Source organism: Sylvia atricapilla, chromosome 20, assembly GCF_009819655.1.
Source record: "Sylvia atricapilla isolate bSylAtr1 chromosome 20, bSylAtr1.pri, whole genome shotgun sequence".
Lineage (NCBI taxonomy): Eukaryota > Metazoa > Chordata > Aves > Passeriformes > Sylviidae > Sylvia > Sylvia atricapilla.
In genome coordinates this window covers 3,948,067-3,969,163 of record NC_089159.1, presented here as the reverse complement: position 1 = coordinate 3,969,163, position 21,097 = coordinate 3,948,067, and the positions used below count along the sequence as shown (strand labels likewise).

General features: G+C 49.0%; 1 protein-coding gene across 1 annotated transcript in view; it reads right to left on the bottom strand.

Annotated features, from left to right (window-relative positions):
* The window catches only part of CAMKK1 (calcium/calmodulin dependent protein kinase kinase 1), a 55,823-nt gene extending 41,378 nt beyond the window's left edge, over positions 1–14,445 (bottom strand). Inside the window, exons 1-3 of the mRNA XM_066333188.1 lie at positions 13,924–14,445; positions 5,498–5,545; positions 3,811–3,864 (exon numbers count right to left, since the gene is read on the bottom strand). Of these exons, the coding sequence (XP_066189285.1) occupies positions 3,811–3,864; positions 5,498–5,545; positions 13,924–14,364 (543 nt within the window). The 5' untranslated portion in view covers positions 14,365–14,445. The remainder of the gene's footprint in view (positions 1–3,810; positions 3,865–5,497; positions 5,546–13,923) is intronic.
* Positions 14,446–21,097: the final 6,652 nt, after the last annotated feature.

Genomic DNA, 21,097 nt, shown 5'->3' with positions numbered 1-21,097 from the left:
TCCCCATCACTGAGACTTGGTAGGAAACAGCCCTCCGTGCAAAGATTGTTAGGTACAGAGGCAGAGAGCACAATCACACAAATCTTGTTTCTTAGGAAACAAGATTAAAAAAGAAGGATGAAAAAAAGAAAAATCCACTGACAACCTGAACGCTATTGCCTTATTCCAGCAGTAGCATAACAAATGCCCATCATAACCACTTTTCTTTGCAAGCTGATTTAGAGATTGAAAATAGGAGGAAGACATGACCTGAGGCATCAAAGAATCAAATTCCATCAGCACAATGATTCCAATCTAGATCTCTGCTTGGACACATTTGCCTTTGCTTTTTATTTGTTGCTTTTTCACAGAACTTGGCCTTTGATTTTTCCCCTAGTCATCGTCAAAGCATCTCCTTCAAACTGAGCCACTGAAACCTTTAAAAAGTGTAAAGGGTTCCTTGGCAGAGCCCCACAGGAGCTGCTGTACCAGCTTCATGTGCCCCAGGAGCAGCAGGGTCCTCTGCTCTGGCAGCCAGCTCTGCTTTCCAGTAGGGTCTCCTCCTTGGAAGGAGCACTGGGTCACATATCTGCTGCAGAAATTCCAGTTTCCATGGTCTGACACATTCCCTGCATCCACTGCTGTGAGCCAGGACACTTTACAGCCCTCCCAGGCACTGCGGGTGCTCACAGCAACCGAGGGCAAAGCTCTTAGAAGCACTCCCTCATCTTTAATGGAAGGTAAAAAAAACCCCACAAAGTAAACACAACCCATCTACATTTTTTCCCAAATGAGGTGATTGAATTTTTTTTTCTTGAGAGTTTTTCCTAATTCTAGGCCAGATCTGAAATGCATTAAAGCAGCAGCAATCTTTCCTTTTGCTTTGACAGGAGCTGTATTCAGTCCTTGCTCCTTACAAACTCTGCCTTTTTGAAGGGAGCTAGGAAAGGGTCCCACACCTGAGCAAGAATCAGGAGCCACACTCTGAATTATCCTCCCAAATAATCTTTTCCTGTTTCTTTACAATCTTGGTCCTTGTTATTGCAGCACACTAGCTTAAAGACAATAAAGAAGGCAGCAACACCCCGACCCTGATGCTGAACCACTGCAAATCAGTTATTGAAACAGAATATCACAGAATGATCTGGGTTGGAAGGGACCTTAAAGATCATCAGTTCCAACTCCCTGCCATGGACAATGACACCTTCTACTGGACCAGAGTGCTCCAAGCCCTGTCCAACCTGGCCTTGCTCACTTAAGACCAACCAGGGGCTGATTTCCTTCAATTACTTCTTACTGCTTTTCACCACTGGGACAAAAAACACCATCCAGAGCTAAATCTGGGGGAAATGGGCACACAGAAAAGGCCCTTCCCAACTATCAGAATCACAATTGCTTCTATTAACTGCTGGTAAGAGTCACTAGGTACCCCGGGGGTCAGGGTGCATTGCTGAGGAACAGCCTGGGGTGGGAAGGACAGGCAGGGCAGGATGGAAGTTGTCTCAGCTCTGAGAGAGCTCCAGGGTCAGGCAACCATTAGCCAGTGCAATCAGCACTGTTTCTCTGAAGCTTTGAAAAGTCTGCCAGCTCCTGAGCTGGTTTAATGTCTCAGAAAAGCAGAGGTGTCTCCACCACAGCTTGAGCTCCCAGAGAACACAAGCCCAGGTGGCTGGGAGGACGAGGATGTGACTGCAGCTGGGGAAGGAGGCAGCTGCCCCTGCCCCAGCCGAGAGGAGAACAGGGACACAGAGCTCAGAGATCCCTGCCTTTCACAGCAGCCTGCCCAGCACAGCCACACACAGCCCCGGGCCCTGCCTTTCATCCACCTCCCAGGATCACCTCCACAGCCCCAGCATCACAGCTGGGATGCAGCTCAACCCCAAAAGGAGGATGGGGTGAAGTAAAGAGCACATCCCTGCAGTGCTGGCACTGGGGGGGTCTTTGTGTCCTGCCTGCTCTCAGCTGAGGCTCAAACAGCCCCCAGGCACGATGCCCCTCCCCGGCTGCAGCACCTTTAAAGTGCTTGCTTAGATTAGAAACCAAGATTAAGTGGGGATTAATTAACACATGAGGCTAACCTGCAAACAGGCTTTCACTTCTGGTTTTGATTTGACCAGCTAAATCTACATCCATGGGGTTAACCTGCATCCAAACCAGGGACAGGAATGCAGCAGGCAATGCTATCCCTAAACACAGCTCTCCCCTGCCAAGCTGTAAGAGCTGCCCTGCCCACCACTGGGCAGCTCAGTGGGATTTCTGAAACAAAAGGGCAGTGCCAAAATGTAAGGATTACAGTTTCCAAAGGAAAAGTATTTTCAGCTGGATATAAACATGATTTATGGATTGATGCATTCCCACTCTGTGCTACTGCTGCTGGCATGCCTGTGCTGGTGGGACAGATGGAGCAGGGAAGCCAGGGCTGGCACCATCACTCTCTGCAGAACAAACCATCCTGCTGCAGGGCATGGCAGGGAGGATTTGGAGGGCAGCAGAGAAAAGGAGCCGTTGGAAAAAGCTCCGGTGCAGCTGTGAATCAGCTTGGAAAGGAAGGGAGATGGAAAGAATTGTGGCTCCTTTCCTTGGCCAGCTCCATGGCACCTCGTCCAGATTTTTGTCTCATCTCTTCCATCCTTCATTTCAAGACATTCCTGCTGCAGTTTCATGCCTGCTGGAAGCACAGAAAGCCTAAGGAATACCCACAGGCACACAGTTCCCACCTGACCCTTGTAACCTGGTGCATCACTTGCAGTGAAGAGTCAGGGAGGAAAAATTATCTGGGGAGCAGAGGGGAATGAGCATGCTTTATGTTCCACAACACATTCTTATTTCCTTTTGCCCCAGGGCCAGCAGGGACAAGCAGCAGCACAGGGGAGTACCTGAGTGCTCTGCTGGGCCCATTTTGATCCACATGCAGGAGCAACAGCAGGACACTGTCACCAAATGCAGTGTGGAGCAGCAGCTCATCAGGGCTGTGTTGGGTTGAGGTTCAACAGCACTGCAACCACACAGTTCTGCTCAGCAGATTGCTGTCCTGGGATCCATCAGAAACTGCTGGAAGCTCTTTCCAGAAGCCTCCAGGCACAGTCACACATGGCAAGGAAGTTTTCCTTCCTTACAGCTCCTGCTCTCAGCTTGAGCAAAACAAGCCACAGGGCAAGCCCAGAGACATGAGCACATCTGCAGGCAGATTTCACAGGAATTCCAGCTGGGAGGTTGGGATTCAGCTGCCTCTGAAAGGGGAGGCACAGAGCAGGAGCCTTCAGCAAGAGTGGCCTTTTGGAAAATGAAACTCTCCAACTCTGGCTTCGTTAAACCCCAAGATTTGCCTTCTGTCTTGCACCCTACACCTCATGCCCTGACAGTGAGGCTTGTTCAGTGCCCCCCAGGCACCCCCCAAGGGGGTAAGAAGCAGGGGCCCTGGCACTGCCCAGCCACACCACACTGTTCAGCATTTTCCTGAACAGAAACGGGGGAGAAACACCCCCAGTCCCCTTACAAAACACGCCTGCTCATTCCAGGCCAGGCTTCCAATGCACAGCAGGTGCTGAATACCACCACCCACATGCCTCTAATTTCAGGTGACCTGCTTCATAGCTAGAAAAATGCCAAGGCAAATCAGCAAGATGTTTCTGCAGCCTGCCTGTTACATAAGGCACCCACCCGGTCCCCTCCCGCACGCAGCGGCTCCGTGCCCAGCGGGAGCCTCAGCTCCTCACAAGCCACCCCAAATCACAAGTGCACTTGCTGAAAGCAGCCAGGTGGAGAGAAAGGACCCAGCTCTCAGGGAGGGAACAGCAGCAGCAAAGAGGAGCAGAGGAGAGACACACTTACGTAATACTTGTCGTCGTTCTCGTTGTAGGCCAGTTTCACAACGCCGTAGGAACCCTACAAATAAACAGCAGTTGCACAGTCAGTTCAGCAGCTTCACCTCCTCTTCTTGTTGGGGAAAAACCAACTCTCAAGGCCCCAGACCATGCTGACCCCTGAGCAGTCTGCAGGTGATGTGACCCTACAGCAAGGTTGTGTGTTGGTAGCTCTGTTGGAGCCATAGGGCACTATTATTGATTATTGATCGATATTAGAGGATTATCAATGTCTGGAGGAGCTGAGTACCAGCTCATCACCTCCTGCCCCGAGCCAAAACTCCTATGTCTGTCTGAACTCAGACAGGGGTGGGGAGCAGAGAGAAAAACTTCTCAGCAGATTTTTTTTTTTTGGTGCAAATTTGGAAATGCTGTGTGAACATCTTTCCTTTTCCACCAACCACATGCTGCCCAGGCAGATGCAGATGCAGAACTGGACTGCTGCTGTATCCACAGCTCCAGGGACAGCCTAAAGCCAAGCTCCATCCAAACTGCTGTTTCTTCAAAGTTCCAAGTAAACACTCATTTTATGCAAGTGAGAAATGACCAGGTATTTTCCCTGACAGATGCCTGTTCAATAAAACACCAGAGCCTTCAAAATATTTCTCTTGACTTCACTGAGAGTTGAAATAAGGTTCTGGTCTCAGAGGAGACTAAGAAGCCATCTGGCTGACCCAGAAGCACAACAGACCCTCTACCAACCTCACAGTGCCCATCTGCTTGGGAAGATGCTGACCCTGTGACCCACAGGGAAGGAGGCAGGGACAAATCCACCTGAGAGAAGGTTTCACACTCTCCTTAAATCATCCAAAAGCTGTAAGTGGGTCTGAAGCTGTGTGTGGGTTTGGGATGGCATCTGCTGTGCCAGCAGTGGTACCTCCAGCCTTACTCCCTGCCTGCCAGCAGCCAAGTGCACAGCCACGGCACAGATGGTGGGGGTGACATCCCACAGCCTGGGGCCTCTTGTTGTGGAGGCATTTGGGCTAATTAAACTTCTGGTGAAGGTCTCTGCAGCTCAGGGTGCAGCCTCCTCTCACTGCAATGTTCCAGCTGCAGAGGCAGACGCAGTTTCAGAGATCACCACTGCCTGTGGACCCATCTGCAGTGGTGGCACATGGCCAAACGTGCAGGTGTCTGAGCTGCTCACCAGCCCAGACCTCTGAATAACTTCAGAGGAATCTCTTTTGAATCACTCTGCAGCTTTTAAACCACGCACTAGAATTAAACGAGCATTTCGTATGATGTAAAAACTTTAACTAGTCCTGCTAGGGACCAAACATCTGCCCTGATCATCTTTTTGGGTTTTTTTTTTTTTTTTTGTTGTTGTTGTTGTGTTGTATTAATGTATCAAAGGCTCTTAGTGTTACATTTGGCAAGCAAACACCCTGAAAGGGCGCCAGCTTAACCACCTTCTGAGGGAGGAAAAATAAATTTAGATTTCAAAGGAAGTAGCTCCACTGTGACCTTGAACAAAACTTGCTCAATCTAATAAGGAAAAAAAAAACCGCAAAAACAATCAAAAAACCCACCCCCAAACCAAACACAGCTTGCAAGGAGTCTTGGCCAGTGAGGTCCCTTGGGCTGGCACAGCCTTTCCACCCCTGCTCACACGTGTGACACAGGCTGGTGTGACCCACATGAGCCCCAGCACATACCTTGCCTATTTCACTCTGCAGCTTGTACTGGTTTAATTGCACACAGTCCTGCAGATCAAAAGGAGAACATAATTAGAGTATTGGTAAAGGAAATGACTGAGTTTGAATCAGGTTCAAGTAGCGGCAGAGTGCTAAATAATTAAAGACTTAATCTTAAACCGGTGGATGTTACACTATGAGTACTGCCATTTTTTCTTTCAACCCAAGACATAACAATTATGAGCTGAATTCTGATTGTGCTGGTGTAAAACCACCCCAGCTCCCCAACATTGCCCCAGGTTCAGTCCAGGGGGCTGACAGCAGCCCCTGGCCTGTTTACATTAATCCTCTCTGCTGGGCTGTGCTCAGGCAGGACAATACTTGTCCCTTCTCCCCCAAGGCTTTCACAGCCTGGCAGCTCCCAGCATCCACCCCCTGGTCACAGCATGACCCTGTGTCCTTCCCAGCATCAGCCTGGCAAAGACAGGGCCACTCTGGCTGTGGCTGCCCCCAGAGGAACCCTCACCTGCACCATGGGCTGCCCTTCCAGGAGAGCACACAGAGCCAAGCTCCTCTGCCATGGCACACAAACAATGGATTCCCTTCAGCTGATAGGGTATTTGCTAACACAAATCACCCCAGAGCACGTCTGATCTCTGCTGGCAAGGAATCCAGCCCTGAAGCCCCACAGGGTGGGGATGTGATGAGGAGCAGGAGCAGCAAAGGGAGAAAACAAGGTGGAACAGAAGATCCATCCATCCACCTGATGTTAAACTCACCCTTCCTTTAGAACTGCACAGCCTAAAGGAAAACACCTGCACTGTGAGGGGGTCCATGGGGAACAGCACAGACCTTGCTGCAGAGCCAAGCTCTGGGCAAAGAGCTGGAGAGCTCTTGCTGGGATCTCTGCTGGCAGCAGGCAGAGTGGGGTTTGCCTTGGTCCTCCCTGAACACAGCACTGAACTCACTGCAGGGCAGGGAGGAGCTCCCACCTCGGTGGGGTGAGGAAAAGGAGGAGTTTCCAACCCCAGGACATGGTGTGGGCTGAGCCTCAGGTGGGATGCACTTCCCAAACAAGCATTTTTTAACATTTCTCCCCAAGACTGCCAAGCACCAAAGCAGGCTGGAAATTCACAGCCAGCCTCTGCACTTCTGTGAGAACCAAGCTGATATAAAACATGCAGACAGGTAGATTAGCCTTCCCATAAATCTCAAAAGAGGCCTGCCATCTACAAAAGCAGCACCACAACATAAAAGCAGCACCAGATACCTTGAGTCCACTTGTAAGAACAGGGGTGTAAGAGTTCCTGCCCCAGGCAGCATTCCCACCAACAGCAACACTCCTCTGCCTCTCAGGACCCAGCACAGGAGTGGGAGATGATAATTTTGACTCTTCTCCATCACCAATGAGAAAACATGCTCCTAACTCAAGAGATCATCACAAGAAAAAGTAAAGAAATGGGGGACTGGTGACTTTTAAAGCCTACAAGCCATGGCTTGTCAGGAATACAAGGAATGGTTTAAATCTTGACCTTGTTGCCAGGGAAGGAAGTTTTTTCCACCTCCCTGACAGGGAAGAGCAGCCAGCTGTGAGTAATGGGGCCATAGAAGTGTATTAACTCTGCTGCTAGCAAAGCACATATCTTTCCAAAGGTAAAACCCAATCCATCAGAACTAGGAGCACCAAGAGTGGAGAAAGCATGGCCCAGCAAAAGCCAAGATGTCAGGAATGAGGGGCCTGAAAGGATGCTCCTCCCCAGAGAGGGAGCAGTATGCAGGAACCCAGGGTGGGGACACGAGGAGGACAAATTCCCCTACAAACACTGTGCCAGCAGATTCACTTCCCAGTGTGAGGCTGTGCTTTGCATCGTGGTGATTTTCACAAATTCAGCAGGAACACTTTTCTCATGATGTCTCCTGTCCTGGTTTCTCTGTGCTCAACTTTGCACCCCTTGCCTTGGTCCTGTGAAAACTGCAGTGCTGCAGAGGGTGAAACACCCACTGGAACAGCTGGGAAAGGCAGGAAAAGCAACCACTCCTCCAAGAAAGCCTCCAACCACCTCACATCTCCTGCTCTGCAAACCAGCAAGCTTAAAATGCCCAGGTCTTGCTATGAGGTCCCCTCCCTGAGCAGGGATCACTCGCAGGAGCAGATGCAGCCTTGCACACACAGCCATCCACTCTTGGCTCTGCACTCAGTATCTTGTTTCAAGCCAAGGTGGCATCTCTAAAGCACCAAGTTCTGCTTCTTCTTGCTCACAGACTCCAAGGAAGCCATGGTGGCATCTTTTCCCTCCCTCCAGAAGAAGCAGGAGGAGGGACTGTGCCTTATCCCTGTGGCTGAGCCACCAATTCCTTTGACTCTGACCTTCCCACCATCCCTGTTATCTGTGGCCAGAAATTACCATTACCACCAGACTGATCACCTGAAGCATCTCCCTGGTGTTTCACTGCTGCTAGATGGAGCTTGTGACAGCAGAACCCCCATCTTTAGGGAGAGTTTTTGAAAGGGGTGGATAAACACTGGGAGGAAACACCCAGACAGGGTCCAAGGGAAAGGCAATCATAAAATCTGCAGCACAGCCTCCCTGAGTTTACACTCACTGTCACCACATCCTATCTGACCCACACTCCTATTGCTCTCCACTCAGATAATTCCTGGTGGGAAGCACCAGCACTTCAGCTTCTGCTCTGCTTCCAGCACTTGAGCTGAACACAGCAAAAATCAAAGCAGATTATAGGAGGTTTCTATGTTTTTTCTCCTTGCTGAAAAGACCATAATTCACTGCTGAAGTGACTCCTGCCACGTGTTGCTGCAGGCTGGAAGGGCTGTTATTCTGTTATTTATTTGGTTCTCCTGCAGGAAGTGGGGTAATTATCCTATTCCTTTATCAGAGAAAAACACCTATCTCTGGGCCAAGTGTTTCTTTAAGATAACATTGTACAATTCTCTTGATTTCATCACAACGATGTATTTGCAGCTGCTGATAAATACAAACAGAGCAAGAACCTTAATGAGGTCCTTTAATGAAAAGCTGACACCAAACTGGACTAAGCCAGCCCAAGTGTGCAATAATTGTTTCACCTTAAAAAACAAGATGCCCTCTGTGCTAACATGTCCAAGGTATTAGTCAGGAGAGGAAGGGGGAGGAATTAATGCCACAGAAGACAAAAATTGGTCAAAAATCATAAAGCATAGTGCAGTCCAGGCCCAGGTCCAGTTCCAGAAATCCACTGTGGCCACCACTGGGTGACAGAAACCCTGAGAAACTGAGACTTGAGCCTTTGCTGTCCCAGGGGAGATGCATGGCTGAGAAGGGAGAACCAGATCTGATTTCCAAAATCAGACATTTCTGCAAACAGACTGCATATATTATACATACATATAATGGAGAGCAGATATATAATTGAGAATTCTGTCCTCTAAAGAAAGCCAAATTCCCCAATCTGAAAAGAATTCAGAGATATACCTTAGAGAGGGCATGGAAGAAAAATGAGGTAACATTGGTTTAAACTCATCCTGTCTAGAAGGGGAAGTGAAGACAGTTCTGAAAACAGGCAAAATGAAAATAAAAGCCAGAAAATGGATATTAAGGGAATTCAAAGTAGGAAGTTCTTCAAGGACATAGAAGGATAGACAGGAAGCCCAGACCTCGTGGTGGTAAGAAAATAAATGGATTTTGAAACAACATCCAAAAAGAAATGCAAAAAGCAAGCCCAGCTCTGCTGCACTGCACTGGCCATGGCTGGGCAGAGAGCACAGAGACCCCAGAGCTGATGCAGGAGCCTGGAACTCGTGGGACCAAGGCTGACCCTTCCCAGCCCCTCTCCCAGCTTTGGGCTTTCTCCTTCTCTCAAACCGTACCCTTCGACAAGCTGGAAATGCAACTTTAAAGGTTAATTAATCCAAGGAAAAGAAATGAGCAGTGTGGGGGAGTCTTCATTGAAGAAATGTTTCCCAAGTGTCTTTAATCTTTTCAAGAGCTCTAGTTTGAACAGCACAGTAAGGCCTCTAGAAGAAATTCATCTGGGGGACTTGTGAGGCTGGAAGGGGAAGCTCTCAGCCCATACTGAGTAGGAGCTCAGTTCCTGCCTCTGCCCTGGTCCCACCTGAGTTCACCTTTGTGCACAGCAAGGAAATCACTTTCTGAAGAAAAGCAGGCAGCTCCCAGGCCCTGGAGGAGTGTGAGACCTGGATCAGCTGAGCACCAAGGCACTGCCTCTCAGCTCCTGACGCCAGTTGGCCAAACAACCAGGAGGCTATGGTAAAGATGGAGAAAGCCAAGGAAAGAAAGGACAAATAAGTGATTTATTTTCCATGCCTCTGGAGTAAGCCATGGACACCCAGCAGAGGAAAATTCCCTTTGTCAGCTCATTCTCCTCCCTGCATCTGCCAGGAGCATCTCCAAGGAGGGAGAAGGCACTGGCCTGACTCACCCTCTCCACTTCTGCTGAAGCACACATAGCTGCAGCTGATTACCATGACTGCAGGGATACCTGGAACAGTCTCCTACTGATCCCAGAGCGTGGAGAGAGAAAATGGACACCAGGGGAGGGGGAACTGGGATTCAGGGAGAGGAAGGGAATATGTGAAAGGGAAAGGAAATTCAACTGGAACAGACTGGAGAAGAGACTGTATAAAGCAATTAGCTGTGCTGGCAGGTTTGGGGAGAAAGCCTGAAAAAAAAGAAGACATCTTTTATTCTTCTCCTAGCCACTCTTCAAGTAAGATTTTTTCCTTGGTTAACTAAAAAAGTTGCTTTAAAACAGCAGAATTACAAAAAAACCCCAAACAAACAACAAACCCAAACCAAACCCACCAGCACTGCACTTTCAAATGCCTCATTCCAACACCCAGCACCTCTCCCCTTTCACAGATCCAAGACCTTCTGTTAGAGATGGGACAAGCTCCATCAGTCACACAGGGACAAGATGCCCACGTACAAATGTCTTCAGAGGGTCTTTCCCTGGTACACACAAACACCAGGCCATCATCTGGGCAGCAAAGCAGAAGCTGCTTTTAGCAGCCTCTGGAAAATCCTCTCCTCTTGCCTTGCTCCAGCACTGAGCAGGAGCTGGGAATGTCACATCAGCAGAGGCAAAGTGGGCTGAAACTCTGGGGCCTGTGCCTCAGCTCTGCAGCTTGATGTACCCTTAATAGCTTCAGCTTAATCACTTCTGTGCCACAGCTAAAGGCAAAGCCATTCCCTTGTCAGAGCAAAGCACTGATAGGCAGCAAGGCAGCAGAAATCCCATCAGGCACTCCTGCCAGGGAAGGCAGCACTGAGAGAACCTTCCAGGCCATAGGCCATGAATAATCTAAGAAAGGAGGGGAGCAAACAGGGAACTTTTAAAATTACAGATCCATTTTTGATGGAGAAATGACAGATCAGGGTAATTAAGAGCACAGTTGGGAGAGCAGAGCACGTTACTTCCCTCGCAGAGTAAAAACTGCAGATTGTCAGCAGTGGCTGTGAGACACCAGCAGCTGCCAACTCTTTGTCCAAGGGCAGTTGGCTAATTGCTGTCTCTGGGAATAGTCTTTGTGCAAGACAACAAAGCCCCAGCCCTGCTGCAGCCCTGCCAGCCCAGGAGCTACCCCACCTGTCTAAATATCAAACTCAAAACCTGTGCTCAGAAGGCAGGTGTCTGTGGCAGAGGTCCCAGTGACAGGACAGCCCCAATTCACTGCCTGCTGCTGTCACCTGATAAATCTTCCCTCACCCTCCTAGGCTCAGCTTCAGCTCTTGGCCCTCTTGATCCCTGAACAGAACTTTTCCTCTCAGCCTGTGAATAAATATTAAACCAGCATTAAAAAGCTCAGCAGTATCTCTCTAAGAGAACACAATGTTCTTCCATAATTCATCAGTGAAAGCAGGGCATTCAGCTCTGCTGTATCTCCATATTCTGTCTCCACATAGCACATCTCTCCATCATTTCTCCACATCAGCCCAGGATACCGCATCAATGACAGCCAGGCACTGAGCTGCCATCCTGCTGGAGAGGGAAGCAGACTCAGTCTGAGATGGTTATCAGCACAACAGGAAATTGTGACATGCAGCTGTGCCATCCATCCCTGCTCCTGACAGACACTGCCTGCTCATGGGCACTGATAAAGCCTGAATGCTCCTGAACTTCACCTCCAGCTTTGCACAGACTGTCAGTGACCCAGGCAGTGGCCACAAGCTGGAGCAATGGATGTTCTGCTACTGGAAGGCACTGACTGAGGATGCCAGAAACCCAAAGCAAGGGGGAAGAACCAACTCTGAAATGGCTTTAAGCTAGTGAGAGGCACTGACTGGAATACAAATGTGCAGCTTGCCTAGAACAAGGTGTGTAACTGCCTAGAACAAGGTGTGTAACAGAGCCATTTTCAGGCAGGTCAAGGCAATGCTGGGCCTGGTGAGCTGGGTCTTGTCAGTGACCCACCAGGGTCTGCATAGCAGATAGACCAACAGACACCCAGCAGCAGCGGCTGCCAAGTGCACCATGATTGTATTTCTCATTTAAGGGCTGATTTTATCCCCTATAGGACCAAAAGCCTCAACATGGAGACCCTGCTGACTTTTAGAATCCCTGACAGAGAACAAAAGACCTGTCCTCCATTTCTTTCTCCTGCTGTCTCTCTCAGCTGCACAGCTCAGATCAGGACTGGCAGTGCCTCTAACAGCCACCAACACAATGACCCTTTAAGAGGGCCACCCCTTGGCAGAAGCAGTGGTGACACTGGGCACTGGAGCTGGGCTGTGTGCAGCCTGCACACTCATCTTGCTGTCACACACTGCTCATGATTCAGTGCCCAGCCTCAAATTTTACCCTGTGCCCAAGCATGCATTTTCCTAATCCTTCTGTTCTTTATAGGATAAAGATGCTATCCCTGTAAATTGGGAAGGAGCAGCACAGCTCCTGAGAGCACCTCTGTGAGGACAAACACCCACCTCAGAATGTTCCCAGCTCACCCAGGCTCCCTTCCCACTCTCACCACAACCATTCCCCATTAATCTGAATGATGGTTTCCAATGAGCACAGCTCTGCTGCACCACAGCAGTGCTCTCTCAGTGACATCAAAGTGACCATGAAAAAGGCAGCACTGTGCAAAGAGCTGCTGCAGGAGCAGGGACACAAGGGCTCCACATCTGCATTTCAAACTAAGCACTTCCCACCCCCAGGCAGTAACCCTTTTGCTCCCCAGGATGCAGATGCTGTGGAAGAGGATGGAGTACTTTGAATTTGCTTGCAGATGGGAATGTGCCAGTCACACTTGACTGCAGTTATGTTGAAAGATTTCAGAAAAGCCTCACTCCTGGCACAGTCATAGCACTGCAGGATGGGAGAGCTGGCACTCAAGTCACGTCCTGCTTCCAAGAACTGGCTCCTTTCCCCCCCTGCCTCCCTTATTAAAGCATATGGCTGCTGTCAAAGAAGCTGCAGTCTCTGCAGTGAACCTTCTGCAAGTATCCTCTAATCAGCTGGGGATGCACCACCCATCCCACGGCTGATGTGACTTGCACAACTCCCCAGCGGACAAGGGCTGATTTGGTGTGCACCACCATCCTCTCAGATGTGCAAGGAGAAAACATGCACTTCTCAAAAGGGAAACACCAAGATGTTAAGCTCCAGGTCCTTTGGACCCACACTGGCAGAAGTCTAAACTGCAGTGATTTGGGTCCCTGTAGGCCATGACACTGGGCAGCATGGTCTGAGCAGCCCCTCTGCTCCCTGCCCTCCCCACTACAGCACATCCAGCACTGGGGATTGCCACCATCACCCACTTCCATCAAAACACTCCACCACTGACAGCATGTCACTGCTCCTCCAGGACAGGTCTGGGACCAGGAGAGCAGCTGCAGAAAAACCACAGCCACCCAGATACTCTTCTGAAGGAGAGTAGGGTCATGGCCTTCCATAACCACTGCTGTTACAAATGCTTTAAAGAGAAAAGAAAACCCTGACAGGAGCCAGGCATTTAAGCTCTTTATAAAATTAAATCATGCCTTCAATTATGGCAAAACACAATAGCAGATACATAATCCCCAGAAGTTTAAATCCATAAAATACCATCAGCAAAGCTGCTGTGACTCTGTAAATTCCCAAAGGGCACCTACAGCAGGGACACAAGAGCAAAGTCATTTGGCTAGAGCCTTTTCTCTGAACAACCTGAAAGATTTCCCAGTGTTACCATGACACAGGGGCCATGGTCCCTTAACAAGACTACCCCAGGCAGGTGAGGGCTAAAGGACCCAAATGTCAAGGCCAGGGCTACACCCAGCAGAGCTCCCCAATTCCAAGCTCATATGATCCCTGGTTCCTGGGATTTCTCCCCCGCCCCCCCTTAGAAATAACACTGCTTTCAGATCTACTGCTCCAGAAGACTGAAGGCTCCCATTACCACCTGAGAAAGACTTACCTTACCTCAACACCTCAGCTGTAGGGGAGAACATGCCTACCTCAGAGTCTGATATGGAGACCCGATTGGACTCTATGGTTGGTCTCCTGACTATACGTGGTGATGGCCCTGTGGCATAGGGACCACAACCTGGAGTGTTGCCAGAAGCCAAATAACCTCCTGATGATCTTTCCTGAAGGGACAGCTTCCTACTTGATAGACCAGGTCTAGTTAAAGCTTTCTTGGGAACGTGCCTCAAGTGAGCATCTTCTGACTGTTGGGAAGGCAGAAATTCATTGATTCCCATGTCACTGCTGACTCCATTTCTTTGGATGTCCTTTATGTTATCAGAAAAGACTGTGTCATTTTCTTCAGGGTTGTCTTCACCATTTTGGTCACTTTTGTTTGGGACAACAGACACATCTATGGCTGCCACCCTCTCCACCAGTTCAGTCTGTGTGTCCATGGCTCCATCCATGACATCTGCTGGAGAGTCCCCCATGGCCGTGTCCAGCTCGTCTGGTCTCAGATGGTCACGCAGAGAGCAGTGATGTTAGTGCTCAGAGGCTCCATGAAATACCTGAGAGGAATCACAAACAGAGGTAGACTGAATAATAATGTTCACTCAACACAAACATAACCAAACAGTCATCCCTGGCTTCTTCCAGCATGCAAGAAAGGGAAGGAAAAACACTGGCAGGCTGTAAACAGGGTACAAACACTCAGACTGAAAGGCAAACCCAGGCACTGAGCTAGACAGGAAAGAGATAAAATGAGATTTTATCTGATGTGTAACAAGTGACACAGCCAAAGAGAATTTCTCCTTCTGTAGCCAGACCTACAGACAACCAGAGCTTACAATACTGGGAGAAGCATCCCAACAGCTGAGGGCCAAGGGTCGAACTTTCGACCTCTTGAATTCTTATTTATAGGATACAAGAGCTTCTGGCATGTACTCAAACCCAACAGGCATAACAACAACTCCACAGCCATTTAGGGCTCCCCAGTAGTCTCTCTGCTGCCCTGTAGGGCCTTAGAGGGTGTCACAGAACGGCCAAGCCTGGTGACTTTCCACACTGCCATTTGTAACATGGTCAGCAAAAGCAGAATTTAAAAGCAAATCTGGTTCCAGGGTCACCCCTGGCCCTGCACAGTTGCAGTCTGTGTGCAAACACATGTTAATCTTGCTGCCCACCGTGTATAAAAGCTAAAGTGAGTTGCAAATCAACAATGCTTAATGATTAAAGTGTGGTGGGAATCAGCTTTTCCTCGGGAAAAGACCTACAGAACACAAAAGTGCAATACAAAGCTAAAACTGCTGCATAAAATTGCTGTTTCCTGGATGCTAATTTCAGTCTCAATTTAAAACAGATTTCAGTCTTCCCAGCACAGTGCAGAGCAGGAAATGATCCTCTGCAGCACATGGCTGTCAACACTTAATCACCTCTGAAGATGCAGCACTGCATCATTTCATCCCTCTGCCCAGCTTCTGGGGGTAGTGGGGGAGTGCTTGGCTTTACTCACAGCATCCAGTGAATTCCAGAGTAGGCTTAACCCTGAAATATTGCAACCTGTGGTTCTCTGTATTCAAAGCAGGTTAAGCATAAAACCCCTGCAAGCCAGGTGACACTGGCATCTACATTTCATTTACATGAGGGCAGGGTGGGGGTCCATCCAGCATCAGCCTGGGAACACAACCCTTGCCAAGGAGCACAGGCTGAGCTGGGCTCAAAGCTACCCAGCAAGGCTCAGTTAAACACAGCACAGTGAACTCTGCTCCACAGATATGACCTCCTGAGGCCCCCATGGCAGCCAAGATCAAGCAACCTTTTATATCAATGAGGAAACCAGATTAAGATCTCGGCTGGAGGCTTCACCCCAGGTCATGTGCCAATCAGGGATACACACTGGGCACTTGGTGTCACAGAAAGGGAATATCCAAGTCTAACATATTGCTCTCCACTGTTCACCTCCTTTCCCCCGTCCTGTCTTCTCTGCAGGCTTGCTTGAAACAAATTGACAGAAGTGTCACTCACTCAAAACACTAATGAAATGGTGAGATCAGCTTTAAAAGCTTCTATTAAAACTATATTTAAACATGTCAATCCCAAAGCACAAATCCCCTTTGGAGCCAGGGTGCAGGCACTGGGGGTGGCTCTCAGCAGTGAGGGAAGGGGTGTGGCGTTCAGTCCAGCACACACTGCACGTGGTGCCACAAACCTGGGGCAAAGCAGCACGAGCCTCCCCTCTGCCAGAGCTCCAAACCCCCAAACCCAGGCTGCAAACCAGCAAGCCACCAGGACCCTTCAAAAACGATTTGCAGGGAGCCCACCAAAGATTTGCTGTCTGCAAAATGCTTTTGTGAAGTCTGGAAAGCTTCTGAGCTAAACAAGGAGCATCAGGTCAGGGCGACTGCAAGCCTGCAGTCACCCCCCTTCCTCTGCAGAGGCTTTCCCTGCACCGCAGAGCCCGGGGAGCAGCTCAGCTCCCAGGGACACACATGGCACCCTTGGCTCCAGGGGAAGGTCATCTCCTCAGCCCCAGGGAAGCACAAGCAGCCCCCAGCCCTGCCTGTGGATCTGGGCTTCCCAGGGCTGCTCTGCACTGCCAGGAAAGCACCAGCCACATCCCTGCTGTCAGCAGCCTCTGCCAGGGCTGGGCTGCAGCTCTCCTGGCAGGCTGGTACCTCATGGAAATCATTCTGAACCAAGGCAAGGAGGGAGCAAAAATGCTTCCAACCATTTAATCCAGCTTGCCCAAGGGATAGGAGGAAACCTCCAAGGTCACCCTGAGCTAAAAGCTGCTTCTTCTGCCTATAGAGAAACAAACCCGAGGCCTTTCCTTGATGCAGCTTTAGCCCCTGGACAGTCACAGCTCACCTCACTCCTCAGCAGCACCAAGAGGAAAATGAACCTGCAGCTCCTAAACCTTCTTCCCTCCTCCTGCCACGAGGTTTTCCCCATACGTGGGAGCAAGGGGAATGAAGAATCTGCCCGTGTTGCTGTGTGGCTGGGTGTGAAAGCCCACAAACCACCCACCTGGACTGAACATTTGTTAGTCTCGTGTTGCTCAGCCAGCAGGAAAAAACAGGCCAGGAGCACTGGGAAGAGCAGCCCAGCAAACAGTGATGCTTATGTCAGTCACCTGAGCAGCTCCTCACCACCCAGACCAGGCACCCAGGGTGTCTCCCCCTCAAAAGCTGAAGCAAACTTGCTCAGTTGTCACCCACAGCACAGGCTGCAAAATAAATCTTCAGCTAACTGACAACTGGACTAGATAAACTGAAGATAAACCCCATAAATCAGTCCATCTATCAAAACAAACAGACACATACATTGTTGAAACAAATAATACAGTGCTGCAAAAAGCAGGCTAAAAAAATCCAGCAAGATTTTAAAGAAAATAATTGCTCATCTGTAGAGCTGGGCTTTGTTTCAAGTTCTGCTCTTTTGAAGGATTCCTTTTCACTGATAAATCCTCCAAAACTGAATTGGAAAGCAAAGATTTCCGAACAAGCAAATCAGTTATGCACAGCCCGGTCTCATTGTGCACAAACTCAGTACAAAAGGCAACCATTAATTTCTGCAAAGCTAAACCAATGGTGGATTTGCAGTTTTTCAGGCTGTGACAGCACAACCATACCTTGCTGCCATGGGAAATCCCAGCAAAACAGAAATTCTACCACCACCATCTCCCAGCTCCTGCGCAGCTTTGCTGTCCCTGCTGATCCCCCACAACACTGAACACCTGCTCTAGAGCACAGCATAATGCTGCAGACACAAACCAAAGCTGCAAACAAGCTTATATGAGCAAAATTAATTTACTTACAGATATCTTATTTACCATTTTTCCCTGTAGCTATTCCTCTGCTGCAGGCAGGCTGCCACTTCAACCATGATTTTCACAATATATTTATCAAATGGCTGCACATGTTTCCCAGATTGGCACTGAGCAGAGAATGGTACAAAAAACCCTTTTGAAAGGAATATGATCCTGGAGAAAACCTCTCTGTATTTTATGTGGGAGTTTGAGATGAGCAGATGCAATTCGTTTTGCTGCTCAATAAAGTATTCCACAGCATTGTTTGAAAAATAAAATACTGTAAATCTAGTTTACTGCCTGGTCCATCCTCTTGGCTAACTACAAATGTTCCTATCAGAAAGGATGGGGAGGCTAAAAAGCCCCGAGTCACAGGAAACCCAGCTTCATTACCCAAATATGCTACAGGCTCCAGAAAAGTGACTTTATGCTTTGTTGCAGTTCCAGGTTAAGAGGAATGATGCTGCTTCTCCTCTGTGTCCCTGAGAACACACCTGCCCCACGCTGAGGCCCCAAGGGCCATGGCAGTAAAAGAATCCCAGTGAGCAGTAAGTGTAATGAGCATTTGCACAGAAAGGGTTCAGGCAGCAATTCTGCTGCTGCTCAGCCAGAGCCTTCAAATGCTCAGGGCTGGAATCCCCCACGGGGACCATCAGGGCTGTCACATGAGACCCTCCCTGCAGGCACCAGGCACCTCCTGAGCACACAGGACCCACAGGCACTGTCACTGAGAGAGGTCCCAAAGATCACAGCAGCTTTGCTCAGTGCTGTACTATACACCAGCGAGGTCAGGAATCAGGCCAGGTTCTGCAGTCAGTGCAATGATCCCTGTACCAGGACTGGCTGCCTGCAGAGGGGATGTCATCCCCAGCATCCATCAGCTCAGGTGAGACCCAGCCCAGCCAGGAGCTCCCTCCTGCCTGGGGCAGAGCTGGCAGCACACCCAGCCCTGTCCTGTGTGTGTGTGTTCAGACATTGCCCCCACAGCACGGCCACCATGAAGAATCTGCTCTGACTGCTGCCAACAGCAGCAGAAACTCCCTTTAAGGAGAGAAGCAGCGTGTCCTGGCCTGGGCTGCCAAGCCCTGGACAGCTCCTCGAATGACATTTTAGAAATAGCAGGTCAGCAAGTCCCTTCCAGAGCCAAAGCTGTCTCCTCACACCAAGTTACACAGACTAGGAGTATTTCCATCCTGGAGTGTCTCCTGTGCTCCCAGTTCTGCAGGATTTCCTCAAGCACTACTTTCCTGATATGAAGGAGATAATTCCACACTCCCCACCCTGACCCCATCAAATTTTATACAGGTGAGAGGCACCTGCCCTACGCCCAGCCAGCTCACTCCAATACCTTTGGTCTGGAGAGGTTTGAGGGCAACTTGGGTCCCACAGCCATGCACTGGAGCAACATCTGAGCTGACCACAAACCCCACAAGCAGTTTGCAACATGTGGAACTTCAGATACAATGCACCAGCCATTTATGGGTCTCACTGCTGTGGTGGGAGAACAGCTAGAGGGTTCATTTTTCCTGCAGTAATTAAATTCAGAGCATGTTGGCCCACATTTCAGCTCTGCCCACCCCTGGCACCTGAGGGTGAGATTGCCTCCTGCCCATCTCCACTCACGCTGCTGCTGCCAGGAATCAGGCCTTGGAGAAGCAAATGAGCTTCTTGGCATCTGTGAAAACTAGTTTCAGACATTGCTGGCCAAAAGGCAGCTCAAACCACAAGAGCAAAGGACAATAAAGAGCTGCAGCTCTGTGAAGCTGAAAAGACAATCCCTGCAGACTTTGCAGAGATAATCAAGGCAGGTGTACACCAGACTGCTCATTTGGACTGTGCTCTCCCCGGGAAGGGGCAGTAATCACTTTGGGTACTAATTTCTGACTAGAAGCAGAAGACATTAAATGATAAATAAGAACACACCGTTGGTGCTTTTTGCACATACTCCATGTTTGCTTTGTCCTAGGGCTCACAAGGCTCTTGTTTCAGGGCACAGACAAGTACATCTTGCTGAGAAATCACTCAATCCTGCTCTAATCATCCAGGCCCTCTTCTCTCCACAGCTCTTGGCAGTGAGCCTGGCTGTTGTGCCACAGCTGAAAATTTAAAGCAAGGTGCTTTGAAGACCTGTGTGAAGCTCCTCACACAGCTTTAACAGGGACCAAGGAATGAGAAAGAACAGCAGCTTTTGCAATGCAAGCACTGTGTGAGAAATCTGAAAGGCAAGTTCAGACCCCTGCTCCTGCCAGACTTCTTAAATGACAACAAACATCTCCTGACCAGAGTCTGGAATATGCAGCATTCTGCCTCCTCCTCAGTCCTTTTCAAGGCAGGGTGTCTTCCAAAGGGATTTTGGGGCCAGTTCTACCCCTGAAACTACAGACAACAAGCACCCCAAGGTGCACAACTCTGTGCTTGTCCTGCTCTCCTCTCTTCTCCCATCTGAAGGCAGAATCTGGGGTTTCTATCTGCTGAAGGACTGATGCTTTCATGGATGTAAAATATAGATGCACATATGAGACAGAGGTTGAGCTCAGCAGTGATCTCCTGATATGATGTAAAAACAGAAGCTAAACACCATGGAGGCCACATAACCACTTTAAAGAGCAATTATTACCATATTTAAAATATGTTTTGAAACTAGTCAGGATGCTGAACCAAGATCTCCAGTCTACCAACCCGCAATTCAAGAGATAACAACCACCTTGTGCACAGTCCTGAGCCGGGAAAGTTTTACAAAAGATTTCACAACTGCATTATATTTCATCCCTCCATGTTCTAATTATATGGTTAAATACATTTGCATAATCAGATGCAATTACACTAATTGCATATATAAGTAATAATCAACCAAAAATTACTCTGAAGAAAAAAAGTTTCTACTTAAGGAAATTTCTGTAACAAGAAAACACTGAGGAATGCCAAGTCTATCTAAATGAGGGTGATATTAACATTAAACACTCCAGATAATGCACGTGAAAGAGGAGCCCTGCCAGAGCATTACCTGAGTGCAGCTCTGTTGGCACATTTTTACCATGTCTTCGGTGTGGACAACACCAAAGAACTGAAGAGGAGTTGTGCTCCTTTGTACTCAAGCCCTGGCTATAACTGGCTTGGGCAAGGCAGGTTTGGCTGCTGTGTTTTATTGTGTTTCATAGTAGAGGTTCAGCAAGACTTGTGGGCATCAGCTCCAGATGCTGGACTAGATTCACTTCTGCTTTAATCTTTTAAATCTGTTTATCAGTGTATGAGCATCAGAGCTGCTTTTATTTTGCAAATTACAGCTGGGAAAGCACGAGGAATAGGCAATGAGAGGCACTCAGCCCACATATCCCAGAGTTTTTGCTTTCAGTGATGCCAGGTGCTGTGACTCACCATCTCTGCAACAGCCCAAAGTGACCACAAACCAGCACATC